Here is a 13,392-nt window from a genome sequence, read left to right as displayed (position 1 = left end):
GATTAATCTATAATTCTGGGAAACTACAGGCCAAGCCTGGAGGTCTGGCGACCCTAGGACGTGCAGGATTCATCCATCCTGCATCATTTTGTTTTTTCCCCACATAAAATACAGTCTGCCCCAGACGTGCTGCAGTTCCGCCCTTTGCCCACCAGAGGCCACTGTGGCACCACAACGACCAGAAGCATGAACACAGCCCGCTGTTCTGGCGCCACAGCGGCCCCTGGTGGGCAGAGGCGGAACTGCAGCACTTCTGGGGCAGAATGTATTTTCTGTGGGGAAAAATATTCTCTGCCTGCCCAGGGCTGCAGAACCCCCCAGGAGGAGAAGTTCATCACAGCACCTGCCCGCAGAGCCAGGTTAGGGCAGAGAGGGGCACCCAGGGCTGATGGGGGGGTCACAGACTGGGGCTCAGGAGTTAGTGGGGTGACAGCGTTGAGTCTGGGGATGGGGGAGGGGGCTGCAGGGACACATGGGGACGGGGGTTGCGGGGACGGGGGCTGAGGTGCCTGACTGAATGGGAAAGGCTTGAGGCCAGCCAGGGTCCGCATGGGGGAGGCTTCCCAGATCCCTAATAATCCTCTCCTGCCAAAAAATCCCAAACCTTCTCCCACCCACACCCAACACCTTCCAGGTTCACTCCTAGGCTCCTTTCCTCTCCCTCAGCTCCGCCATTACCCCTGGCTCCCCCAGGCCTTTGCACGGCTTCTGACAGGTGCAGGAAATACAGTTCTGTCGTGTGATTTAAATGAATTACTCAAAGTTCTGTGTTAATATACGGAGACGGGTTCGGTCACAGAAACCCCCTTGGGACTGTCTGTCACCTGACGTGCTGAAATTACCTCTGAGCCCGTTTTCCCTGCCAGCTTGGGACTCCAGAACCCTGCCTTGTTGAGCCAGACACGCTATGGCTGCTGCAAACACAGACCCAGCTCTGGTCCACGCCCCCCCAGCTGCAGACTTTAACCAAAAACTGCTCAGCAGGTCACCTATCTCCAGCACCCAGACACCCAGCTCCCAATGGGATCCAAACCCCAAATAAATCCATTTTACTCTGTATAAAACTTATACAGGGTAAACTCATAAATTGCCCACCATCTATAACACTGATAGAGAGATACGCACAGCTGTTTGCTCCCCCAGGTATTGATCACTTGCTCTGGGCTCATTAATAAACAAAAGTAATTTTATTAAGTATAAAATGTAGGATTGAAGTGCTTTCAAGTAATAACAGACAGAACAAAGTAAGTTACCAAGCAAAATAAAACAAAACACTCAAGTCAAAGCCTAATTCATTAAGAAACTGATTACAGGTAAATCTCACCCTCAGAGATGTTCCAATAAGCTTCTTTCACAGACTCGACTCCTTCCTAGTCTGGGCCCAATCCTTTCCCCTACTACTGTCCTTGTTATTTCCAGCTCATGTGGTGACTAGGGGATTTCTCATGACTGCAGCCCCTTTTGTTCTGTTCCACCCCCTTTTATACCTTTGGCCCAAGGCGGGAATCTTTTGTCTCCCTGGTCGCCACCCCTCCTTCTAAATGGAAAACCACCAGGTTTAAGATGGATTCCAGTACCAGGGGATATGGTCACATGTCCTGTGAGACCCCAAGCCTCCATTCTTCCTGGCCTGACTCACGAGAAGGCAGGAAGGCTTGCAAGTAAACAGAGCCATTTACAACCAATTGTCCTAAGTTAATGGGAGCCATCAAGATTCTAAACCACCATTAACGGCCCACACTTTGCATAATTACAACAGGATTTCGGAGTTATACTTCATATTTCTAGTTTGAGATACAAGAATGATACATATGTACAAATCGGATGACCACACTCAGTAGATTATAAGTTTTGTAATGATACCTTACAAGAGACCTTTTTCATGAAGCATATTCCAGTTACATCATATTCACACTTATGAGCATATTTCCACATAAAACATGGAGTGCAACGTCACAGACCCAGCAAGGGGAAGCGCACGGTGGGAACAGGGATGCTGAATGCTCCGAGGTCAGACCAGGAAGGCCGTAGCCGAGGAAGCTTTTTGCCCTGGATAGCGTGCCCTGAGGGGAGTCGCGCCACCCCAGAGTCCTGGCTGGCTGCATAAAGAGCAGTTCCAGAACATCAGACCTGTGACTCTGTCACAACTGGTGGCAGCGGTGTGATCAACTGCAGCCTTGGATGGAGCATCCTGCAGTAGGTGACTGGGTAGTGGTAGAACGAAGGGGGGTTGGCCACACCCTACCCCAGAGGGGTCCTCTCTGCCTCCCGGTGCTGAGCCCCCCCAGTCCCCCACATGTGGGGCTGGGTGGGGCAGCACCCCCTGGAGGGAGGGCTACGGGGGTGGGGGCTATAAGCTGAGCCCAGTCTCTGGGGGGAGGGAATCACTCTGTCACCCTCTGATGGCCAACGCTCCCTGCCCCGTTGCGGCGATGACTCCCCCTGGGTTCATACTATGGGGGTGGGGGGGCGCCCCTGCACCCTGGGGGCTCTGTCTGTGGGCTCCCTGGCTCATATTGATGGCAGCGTACAGGACGGGCTCGGGGGCAGGGGCCGGGCCCCCTCGTTTGGCCTGCAGTCCCTGGTGGTCCAGCTCGGCGTAGGTGAGTCCCTCGGCTTCGGGGTCGGGCTCCTGGGGCTGGGAGGGGAGAGAGACATACCTGTGTGTGCGTGTGTGTGCCAAGACCGACCCACACACACCAGACAGTTCTGACCTCAGTCACCAGGGGGCAGCAATGTCCCCCACAGCCCCCTTTCCCCCTAGGAACAGATGCTCTGACACGCTCTCTCCTGTCCAGCAGGGGGCTCCCGAGAGCTGCTCTTCCCCCACAGCCCCACCAGGGAATCCAGCAACACCATCCATCCACCCACTCCAGCCCACAGGGCCCCATGGGGCAAAGATCCGGGAAATTCCCCCCACACACACCCGGCACCTGCCCCCCATGGAATTCCACTGACCCTCTGCAAACCTCAGACAAATGCAAACGTTTGAAGGATGGTTTGAGGGGGTCAAGGTGAGTTTGGGGGGTGCAGGGTCAGGCTCTTATTCTCTGTGTTCTGGATCCCCCGCCCCTCTTTGGGGGAGCCCTGTTGCTGATCCCCAGCTCCGGTGTCTGCCCTGAGGGGGTACAGGGGGGCCAGGTAGAGTCTTGGGGGCTGGTATCAGAACATGGCTCTGGTGGGTCCTGTGCAGGGCTGGATGGCAGGGGGGCGAGGGAGACTGGATGGTGCATTGGTGCTGGGGTGGGGGTCAAGGAGTGGGGGGCACTTACCAGGACATCCAGCTGCTTCCCTTCGCCCACGAGGGCGTCTGTGGAATAGAGACACACCCCGGGTGAGGGGCTGGGTCCAGATCAGAGCCCTGGGCCCAGCCCCCATCTGAGGCCTTCGCAGACTGGCACTGGGGTGGGGCAGGGTCACTAGCTTCATGGTGCAGAGGGGTAAACTGAGGCACAGAGCGGGGCAAGGGTGCCCCCAAAGACACTCAGTGAGTCAGTGCTGCACCCCACATCAGCATGCCACCCCCAAAGGACACAGTTCCTGCCTGGGGACACCCACCCCTCCCCCCTGCTCCATGGCTGCCCCCTCATGTGTGACTTACAGACTGTGCCTGCAGCTTCGGACTCCCTATGGGGAGTAAGAGAGAGAAAGATAGTAACAGAACCCAGGAGTCCTGGCTCCTAGCCCCCCCTGTTGTAACCACTAGACACCACTCCCCATCCCAAGCCAGGGAGAGAACCCAGGAGTCCTGGCTCCTAGCCCCCCGTGTTGTAACCACTAGACACCACTCCCCATCCTGAGCCAGGGAGAGAACCCAGGAGTCCTGGCTCCTAGCCCCCCCTGTTGTAACCACTAGACACCACTCCCCATCCTGAGCCAGGGAGAGAACCCAGGAGTCCTGGCTCCTAGCCCCCCCTGTTGTAACCACTAGACACCACTCCCCATCCCGAGCCAGGGAGAGAACCCAGGAGTCCTGCGTTCTGGGGTAGGTAGATCGGGGGTGGGGAGCGGAGCTGGGGTCTCATCTGCTCTGTCTTGGGTCTGGTGCTTTCCCTGAGTCGACCTGGATCCCCATGTACCAGCCCTGCCCCCCAGCCCTATAGAGCAGCCGGGACAGGGGGCCCAGGACAGAATCCCCCCCACTGCTCTGCCAGGGGGAGCCCCACCCCTTCCAGCTGCTGAACCTGGATACCCTAGAGACAGGTCCCTGCCCCCTGCAGCACAGCGCCCCCTAGTGCCCCCATTGCCCTTCTTACTGCAGCACAGCGCCCCCTGGTGCCCCCATTGCCCTTCTTACTGCAGCACAGCGCCCCCTAGTGCTGCCCAGGGGCTTTGGGGCCAGCTCTCTCTGCCAAGGGAGAGCGCCCCCTGCTGGGCCCCTGCCCCACCCCCTGGGTTTCCTTCCCTGTCTCCCATCCAAGCCGTGACCCCTTCCCAGCCCGGCTTAGCAGCGGGTTTAACCCTTCCCTCGCTGGGCGGGGCACTCACTTCCTCGGGTGCTTCTGTAGCAGAGGAAGGCCAGGAGGAGAAGGAGGAGGCCGACGGCCGCCGCGCTCACCCCGGCCATGATGGGGCGGGTCAGATCCGGTGCTGCGCTTGGTTCCGATCCACCTGGGAAGCAGCACCAGGCCGTGAGCGCCATGAGCGGCTGGTTCTTTACCTGCTGCCCCAGGCCCTCCCCCTCTAGGACCCAGGGACCCACAGAAGAACATGCTTTGGGGCTAATGGGGGGAGGGGCAGGTGCAGAGGGATCTGGGTAATAGTGGTCAGGGGGTTCCCTCCCAAAGGCAGAGGGCTGTACTGGGGTAGGGGCAGGGTGTGTGGGGGGGGTCTACCTCAGGCCCCATGCTTGTGAAGCCAGCTGGGCCCGGATCCTGCAGCACCCGCCCCCCTGCCCTCGGGTCCTGCCCCTGTCCTGGGAATTTCTCAGCAGCTTCAGCTCACTTCTACGCAGAAACCATAGGGGTGGGCGGATGGCAGTGGGAGGGGACTTCTGGCTGGGGAGGGCACTTTGAGATCATTGGGAGAACCATGCCCTGGTGAAGTGATCAGCAGCCGAAGAGGTAATGGTGCTGTCATTGTGACAGCCGTCATTAGGTTCCAGAGTCAACGATGTGTCACTCTGAATTGGTGGGTTCAAGTGTTAACACAATGTCTATCTGGATTGATAGGTTCCAGGGTTAATGCCCCACTGGGCAGCACCCCACCGAAGGCGGAGCTCTGCTTCTGAGCCATTCCCCTGGGCAGTCTGCAGACTCAGGCCGACAGACGGGATACAAGGGATCATTATCCCTGGGTCTCCTTCCTTGGCCCTGTTCTCCCAGTGGGATATGCACTGAGCGGTGCCCGACAGGGGTGGTTTTGTTGTGCCGATGGGCAGCACGACATCCCGGTCTGTGGGGCTCCAGGGTGGGACTGTGCATTGGGGAGAAGCTCTCCCGGGCCCTGCCCCTGCCAAGCCAATCTGGCATCTGTCCAATGAAACCCCCCCACATAAGAAATGTGTCCCATGGGAGGTTTCAGATGGGACATTCGCTGTAGGGATCTACCCCCATCACACCCAGCCAGCCCTTTGTGGCTCCCCCCAGGGGCGGCTCCTTAGGGTGCACAAAGCTGTTTCGTGGGGGGGTTGATGGTCATTTTCTGCCCCCAACTTGGCCCCACGCTGCCTGGGCAGGTGGGAGCTGGCACCGTTCCCAGCTGAGTCGGGTTGGTTCCCCCTGCGGGAATAGAACCAGCGTCTGTCAGGGGCAGGGCAATGTGGGGGGTGGTCGGTTCAGCACCCCTGGGGATCCCAGAATGGGGAAGATCAGCCCAGCAAGACCCTGAGCACAGATACAGGCCCTGCCTGGCTCCACGGAAACTGGAACCAAAATCATTACTGACTTGTATTAATTACCAGGAGCCCCTGTCATGGGCCAGCTCCCCCGTGTGCTCGGAGCTGTTCGGACACACAACACAGAGACGGTCCTTGCCCAAGTCAGGTGCCATTCATACCTGGAGTCACTGCAGAGCAGGTCTGGGTTTGGCTGTGCCTATTTCAGAGGAGGAATGTCCCTGTATCTACAGAGCTAAAGGGGATCTTCCCTGCCCAACAGGGCTGTATCGAACCAGGGGGCGCGAATTCCAACAGCCCAGACTCGCTCTGAGATCATTAGTGGGGGTTGGGAACCACAGGGGATTCGTCATTTTGGGTCCCGTTTTCATGTAGACAAGGTCTTAGTCCATCTTTCTATCCCTCACCAGACGTGCTCCCCTCTCTCCATCACCCTACATTCCCAAGGACCCATATTCTCACTGATCTGTGGCCGTCTGTCCCCATGGATCTGTCCATCACCCTCTGTATAGAAGAACTGAACCCATCAGTTCTGTCTGCAGGGACCATCCCCCTCCAAACGGCCCGAATGGCCCTGTGGGTGTCTGAGCGGGGAGCCCTCTTCCCTGGGGGATGAATTGTTCCATTTCTCCGGCTCACCTTCTCCCGCCGGCTCCGTCATGGGGGGATCAGGCTGCTGGGTCCCAGCTGGGTTGGTTCCCTCTGTGGGATGAAAAAGAGCATCGGCTGGGACGCGGAAGGGAGGGAATCGAGCACCCAGCCATCAGCCCTGAAACTCCAGCAGCTGCTGCTGTCCCCTGGCTGGGGAACCCCCCCAGTGACTCCGTCCCCACTCTGTGCCCCCATCTGGGCATCTCCTCTGCTGGGCCCAGGGCTCAGGTCAGAGTCTGGCTCTGAGTGTCCCATTGGGGCCAAGACCCCCTGAGGGCCCAGCTGGGTGTGGGGCTGGGAGCAGGAAAACTGAGCCGGGCCTCTTACCTGCTACCGCCAGCTCCACGGGGTCGCTGGGCTCCGACCAGACGGGCGGGCCCCCCTTGGTGCTATATCGGCAGCTGTAGCTCCCTGCATCTCTCCGGCTCACGTTGTGGATGAGAAATTCAACCAAGTCCCCCGCGGAATCTGTCACGTGCTGTGCGTCCGGGTCTCCAGATTTACTCAGAAAGACCCTCGCTCCCCGACACCGACACTCACACCGGACGGTCACAGCTCCCCGCGGGGTAACCCCCTCACTGGGGAGCAGGGAGATGTTGGGTTTGGGGTAGCTGGGCTCTGCAGGCAGGAGGAGACAGGCCGTGAGACACAGACCCCGGCACGGTCACTGCACCCCGTCCCCACAGCCCGGCCCCAGTGACGGGGGAGAGAGTCTCCTGGATGTTTTTCCCCCAAATCCAAGAGCGAGAGAGCTGGGCTAGCGACACAAGAGCCTCGGGGGCCCCCCACCCCTCAGCAGGGCAATGGCACGGATCCATCTGCCAGGAGCCCATGGAGGGGTGGCTGGGGCAGGGCAAGGAGGGGCCGAGGCGACCTAGAGGCCAATTGCGTTTTATCTCCATCAGCTGGGGAAGGAGAAATCAGTTCAGTGGGGAATGATCACAAATCATAGAATCATAGAATATCAGGATTGGAAGGGACCTCAGAAGGTATCTAGTCCAACCCCCTGCTCAAAGCAGGACCAATCCTCAATTTATGCCACAAATCCCTAAATGGCCCCCTCAAGGATTGAACTTACAACCCTGGGTTTAGCAGGCCAATGCTCAAACCACTGAGCTATTCCTCCCTCCAAATGAGTCAGAGTTCGCTGTGTCGGGTCCCACTGGGAACGATTGCTGAGCTCGCTTAAACAGGAGCCACCATTGGCTGACTTCAACCCACGTTATGGGCGACAATTTCCATTCGTGGAGCACCAGGGTCTGGAGTTGGAACGTCCGAGGCACGAGGCCAGAACCCCCCGCGCTACGTTTCCTTCCTCTCGCTGCACCTGAAGGTGCTGGGCGGACGTTTTGTCCGTACTATTGGCTTTACTTTCGCTACAGCTCACTTCCTCCTCTTTTCTTCAGCCTGTTTCTCTTTGCTCGCAGCTCATTTCCATGACGTTTCATTCATGCCTGACTTCTCTTGCGGTTTTCTAACTATTGCTTAGGTAACGTAGAGACTCATTTCTTCGTGTTTCATGACTGGGTTCGTCCTTTAACTTTCCCCCCCCTGCCTCTGTCTTTCCTCTGTCTGCCTCCCGCTGTTCCTGCCATCTCTGCCCCTGCTCAACGGGACTCTCTCCCTGCCAGCTCTCAGCCGGGCGCCCTTCGACGACACAGCTCGGCCACCGGGCCCCTTTCCACTGGCTCCCCGCTCGCTGGGTCCCTTCATTTCTGGTGCCGGTTGCTCCCTCGCTGGCTGCTGGTGTCTCTCTCCCGGCGCTGGGCAGCCTCCCTCCAAACTCTACCAGCCCTTTCCCCCAGGAGCGCTGGGGGTGTAGGGAGGAGCCGCTGTCCCCGGCTGTTTTCTTTCTCTCCCCACCACAAAAAAATCCCGCCCCAGGCTCGAGCTGCCCCCACCTCCGCTGCTGCCCAGGAATCCTTGGGGGTCTCCCCACAGCAGCTGTTTCCAGGCCGCTTCTGAGCAGCCACCGTGTGCAGCTCCCACTGCGCTTTAACCTGACAGCCCCCAGCCCAGGTGGGCATCACCCAGCCAGCCTTGGAACACAGTCACAGGCTGGGGGCGGGGCAGCCCCTGGGCCCCGACTCCTCTGTGCGCCCCCGGGGCGGGAGCAGCCGGGGGAGCCTCCCCCTGGGAAAAGCCCCTGCTGTGCAGCTCCCCCTGGGGCAGGGATCCCCCCTCCCTCGGCCTTGAACCTCCAGCAGCTGCTGCTGCCCCTTGCTGGGGAACCCACCAGTGGTTCCGTCCCTGCCCCCGACCCAGGCGTCCCCTCTGCTGGGCCCAGGGCTCAGGGGCAGAGCCTGGCTCAGAGACCCCCTGGTCAGGGGCACGCACAGGAATAAAAATGTGGCTGCTTTTGGAGGGGCACTTTGTGTGCCCCCCGCAGCCAGAGGAGCTGGTTCTGCTCCCCGGAGGAGTTCTGTGCTCTGGCCCCACTGATTCGGGGGGGCCCTGTGCCTGCTTCCCCCCTTGCACATGCCCCTGCCCCGAGGGTCTGGCTGGGTGTGGGGCTGGGAGCGGGGTCACTGAGCCGGGCCCCTCACCTGCTACCACCAGCTCCACGGGGTGGCTGGGCTGCGACCGCATGAACGGGTACCCTTTGGGTTGATAATAGCAGCTGTCGGTCCCTGCATCTCTCCGGCTCACGCTGCCAATGGAAAACTCGGCCAGATTCCCAGCCGGTTCCATGTCCTGCCGCGTGTTCGGCTTTCCATCTTTGTACAGAAGGAACCTCACGTTCTGGAATGGAGCCCAACACTGGATGGTCACAGCTCCCCCCAGGGTGACCCCCCCCCGTTGGGGCTCAGGGAGATGGAGGGTTTGGGGTAGCTGAGCTCTGCAGGGAGAAGGAGAAAGGCCGTGAGACAGACCCCGGCACAGTCACTGCGCCCCGTCCTTGCTCCACAGTCCCAGAGATGGGGCCCCTGGGGGAAAACCCAGCCAGAGGAACCTCTCCGAGATCCCAGAGATTCCTGGGATCTGCGACTGAAACTGCCCGAGGACCTAAATCTAGAGCAAACCTCTGTACCCCTCTATCTATTTAATGGGGCCCTGCAGCCTGGGAGCCAGGACTCCAGGGAGGAGCCTGCCGGCCAGGCTGTAGGTGAGTTCAGTGAGCCGACCAGGGGCTGGTTCTCCCCACAGCGCTGGGTTGGGCTGCACCCCGCCGGGGGGATATGGAGGAGCAGCGGGGCGGGGGCGGGGTGGGGGGGTGAAGGGGCAAAGCAGGGAGAGGACAGCGAGAGCGGGAGCACGTCGAGGTCTGATGGGTGGGCAGCAGAGGTAACACGTAACCGGCCTCAGCCTGGCACCTGCCCACCCCCACCAGCCACCGCAGCTCGCGCCGGGCGGAAACAGGACGGGGGGGCAGGGCCCTGCTGATCGAGAGCCGTCACGCCGTGGGGGCTGCGCTGATGGACCGGCAGGGGAGCGGCCGGCCCCACACGCTCCATCTTCAGCCTGCCACCAGCCTTGCACACCCACCCCATCGTCGGCCACTGGGCCCGCCACTCACCCTTGGTGGGCAGGCGGCTGGCGAGCAGGGATCTGGCCAGTACTGATGTGAGGGGGAGACAGAAAATACAGGACAATTTGCCTGTTTTTAAGAAAAACTTGGGACACCTGCAGGAGGGTTAAATACAGGACTGTCCCTTTAAAAACGGGAGGTCTGGTCACCCTAAACCCCCCCTCCCTGATCAATCAGGGGTCACCCCTGACTACAGTGGGGGCAGGTTCTGATCTCAGCCCCCTGGGATAAACACAAGGAGGTTGAACTGATTTGGGGGGTGAAGGTTCAGGGCTCAGCTCCTCTTTTCCTCTCCCCCTTCCCCTCCCCGTCCTGAACGCCCTGCCCCACAGATACTCACGACCGGACACCTTGCTCTGCCTGGCCAGCCAGCAGCCTGGAAAGGAGAGGGCCCGTTAGGGACCAGAAGCCAGAGTGACTCAGTTCCCCTCGCCCAATGGGCACAAGCCCTGGTCTCAGATTCCTCCCACCATGGGCACATGCCCTGGTCTCAGACTTGCGCCCCCCACTCCCTTCGGACACATGCCCTGGTCTCAGATACCCCCCAGCAACCCACATGGATACACGCCCTGGTTATCTCTGGTACTCACAGAGGTAGAGGATGATGGGAGCAGATGCCATGATGGGGTAGCAAGGGGCCCCTCAGCCCTGTCTCCAACACCCCAGTGCCCAGTTCCACCAAGCCCCAAATAAGAAACTCGGCTGGTGGCTCCAGCTACAGGAAGTTGACGATGTCTCGTCTCTTCCTGCGTCCATCACACGTTGTCTCTAATCTGCACGTGAAATCTACTGCGGTCAAAGTAAGCAGGGGGCTTTGCAAAACCCAGGAAACCCAGCCTGGCCAAGCATCATGCAGCTCCCAGCTTGTCTCTGTCTCTGTGGGGAGTGGGGACAGGTCACCCTCAACGCACCCTGCAGCCTTGGGGAAGGTGCACCAGGCTGGGAGCCAGGAGAGCACGGGCTCTGGTCTTCAATCTGCCACTGACCACGATTGCCATGAAAATTCCATCCCCTTTTCATTCTGGGTTCAAGCCCAGCTAGTGACCCATGTAGGTAAAGTTTCTCCATCCCTTGGCAATAAAACATCGTATTGTTTTCACAGCCACGGTCCGTCTCCCGGTTTCTGCACCCAGCCCTGTTGGCAGGGCCTTGCACCCCCAGTGCAGCCCCTTTCCCAGCTCACATCGCTGCGGGAAAGCGAGGAAGAGGGCCTGGGACGGACCAACTCTGAGCATCTGCCCCCCAGCTCCACGCCATCTCGAGCAAGTGAGTGGCATGTAGCATATCCCTGTTCTGCCTGGGGAGGAGCTGAAATGGGGGGAATCTCCTCCTGAGGAGACTAGATTTGCTAACACAGCCCCCTGCAGCCCTTCGCTCTGGGCCAGGGCAGCGCGTTTCCTGCCGGGTTTTCTCCAGAGCCATCTCCAGTGTGGGGGAAATGTCCCAGCCATGGGGCTCCCAGCCTCCCCTTGTAGGAGACTGTTTCCAGGGCTGAGTCTCTGGGGGAGCCAGACCCTGCCAGATGCTGAACACCCAGAAACCCCAGTCATTGAAATCGGTGAGAAGTGGGGGGACTCATGTGATTGGGACCTTGGGAACTTTAGCTGGGGGTTCCCAGGACAAGCTCAGACTCCTTCCCGGGTTCTGTTCTTTCTCTAGCCTGGCAGGGAGTGTGGCCTGGGGCGGAGCGGGGAGCTGCTGGTCCAAACTCACTGCAAACCCCACTGCTCTGAAAGGATGAGACTCCCCCGGTGTCCCAGTGCTTCAGTGTTGATGGGAACGTTGGGAGCAGCCTGTCCTGGGAGCTCCTGCCCGTGGGGTAGATTGCAGTCCCTGTGCCCCAGGGTGGGGCGTGCGGTGAGGGGGAGTTGCCCCAGCGGAGGGGAGATCGGGGGAGCAGGGAGGCCTGTTAGTGAGAGACCCCAGACTCATGGCTGCTCCCCGCTGAGTCCCAGGGTGGAGAAGCTCAGGCAGATGCTGCAGACGGAGGCCGTGAAGGTGGCTCCAGGGCCCGTGGGAAGCCGCTGCCGGCTGCCCCAGGAGGAGAGCGGCCCCTCTGTCCCCGCTCGGGGGGGACGCAGGCTCTGGCCTGGCCAAGAGGGGGAAGTGCCTGGTGGTCTGCAGGAGGAGACACCAGCTCCCAGAGCAGGCCCTGAGGCACCGTCTGGGCCAGCGTGGAGGTGGCCCGGGGGCAGCTGTGCGGGAGGGACCCAGGACAGGGCAGGAGCCGGGCATGGCGGCTCTGGGGCTTCCTCTCCAGGAAGCAGAGGAGCCAGGAGCCCAGCCCCAGGGCCCAGCAGGGGCCGTCCCCCTGCCTGGCCACTGGAGAGCCCCCAGCCTGCCCAGAGCAGGAGATGGGCGGCCCCGGCTGCAGCACCAGCAGGAGCTCCCGAGGGGCCAGCAGCAGCCCCACCATGGAGCGTGAGTGCAGGGAGGCTGAAGGCTCCCCCATGGCAGGTGAGGGGAGACCCTGGGGAAGGGAGGAGGACGGGGGGGGCTAGTAACACCCAGCGCGTGTTGGGTCACCAAGGCCGGAGCCACGGGAGCCCCACTGACACTCATAGACGCTTGCGGCGTCCAGCGGGCGTAGCTGGGCACTGCAAGACGGAGGTTCCTTGGGGGGTGTCTGAGGCCGGAGATATCGGCTGGTGTCCTTCGGTTGCACAGTCCAGGCAGCGGCTGCCCAAAGCGCTCGCTCCCGTGGCTGGGTGCAGCTCACACGCCAGAGGCTGAGTGGGAACAGCCCGGGAGTGGGGGTCTCACAGCGGGGCAGGGTGAGGCTGGGTCCCGGAGCCGAGGACTGGAGAGACCGAGCAGATCACCGGTCCGGACAACACCAGGGGACCGTCACAGGCTGGTTTGTGGTTCTGTGTTTATTACAAATCTGGAGATTAACGGGATGCAAAATAACACAAGCAGCCGCATCAGCATGTCCCCTCCCCCCCTCTCAGTTCTGAGACCCCCTGGTCCCGCATCTGTGAGGCTGAGAGACTCCCACAGCCACCCTTTCAATTGCAACAGAGGACCAACCAGACACCGTTCATGGCTCATGAACACCCCTCAAGGAAAGAATCCACCATCCCAGAGACTGGGTACAATGGAGATTGCTTGGCCACTGGGGACTGCCTGATCCCCCGGTCAGAGCAAAGATCTTTCCAGCAAGCTGGAAGAAAATATAAAAGAGGGGAAGGGACATAAACCTCGGGCTTCTCTTCCCCACAACTCAACACCTGGAGGAACATCTGGAGGACAAAGGCTTTGACCTGGGGAAGGGTGGTCCCAGGCTGGAATGGAGTCCCATCTGTGTACGGAGGACGCTGACCCTGTTCCTAGCGAACAGACAGACGGAAGGTGGGGGAGAGACAGGATGGAAACG

General features: G+C 60.2%; 1 protein-coding gene across 1 annotated transcript; it reads right to left on the bottom strand.

Annotated features, from left to right (window-relative positions):
- Positions 1 to 1,212: 1,212 nt before the first annotated feature.
- On the bottom strand, positions 1,213 to 11,408 carry LOC140902225 (T-cell-interacting, activating receptor on myeloid cells protein 1-like). The gene is given in 9 exon segments (XM_073322081.1): positions 1,213 to 2,638; positions 3,273 to 3,310; positions 4,489 to 4,611; positions 6,476 to 6,538; positions 6,815 to 7,105; positions 9,034 to 9,283; positions 9,286 to 9,326; positions 10,357 to 10,392; positions 10,607 to 11,408. Coding segments are annotated over 9 exon segments (1,119 nt in total). The 5' UTR covers positions 10,638 to 11,408; the 3' UTR covers positions 1,213 to 2,392.
- Positions 11,409 to 13,392: the final 1,984 nt, after the last annotated feature.

The sequence above is a fragment of the Lepidochelys kempii genome, chromosome 23, assembly GCF_965140265.1.
Source record: "Lepidochelys kempii isolate rLepKem1 chromosome 23, rLepKem1.hap2, whole genome shotgun sequence".
Taxonomy (NCBI): domain Eukaryota; kingdom Metazoa; phylum Chordata; order Testudines; family Cheloniidae; genus Lepidochelys; species Lepidochelys kempii.
Note: the sequence above shows the minus strand (reverse complement) of the source record. Positions and strands in the feature narration are given on the sequence as shown.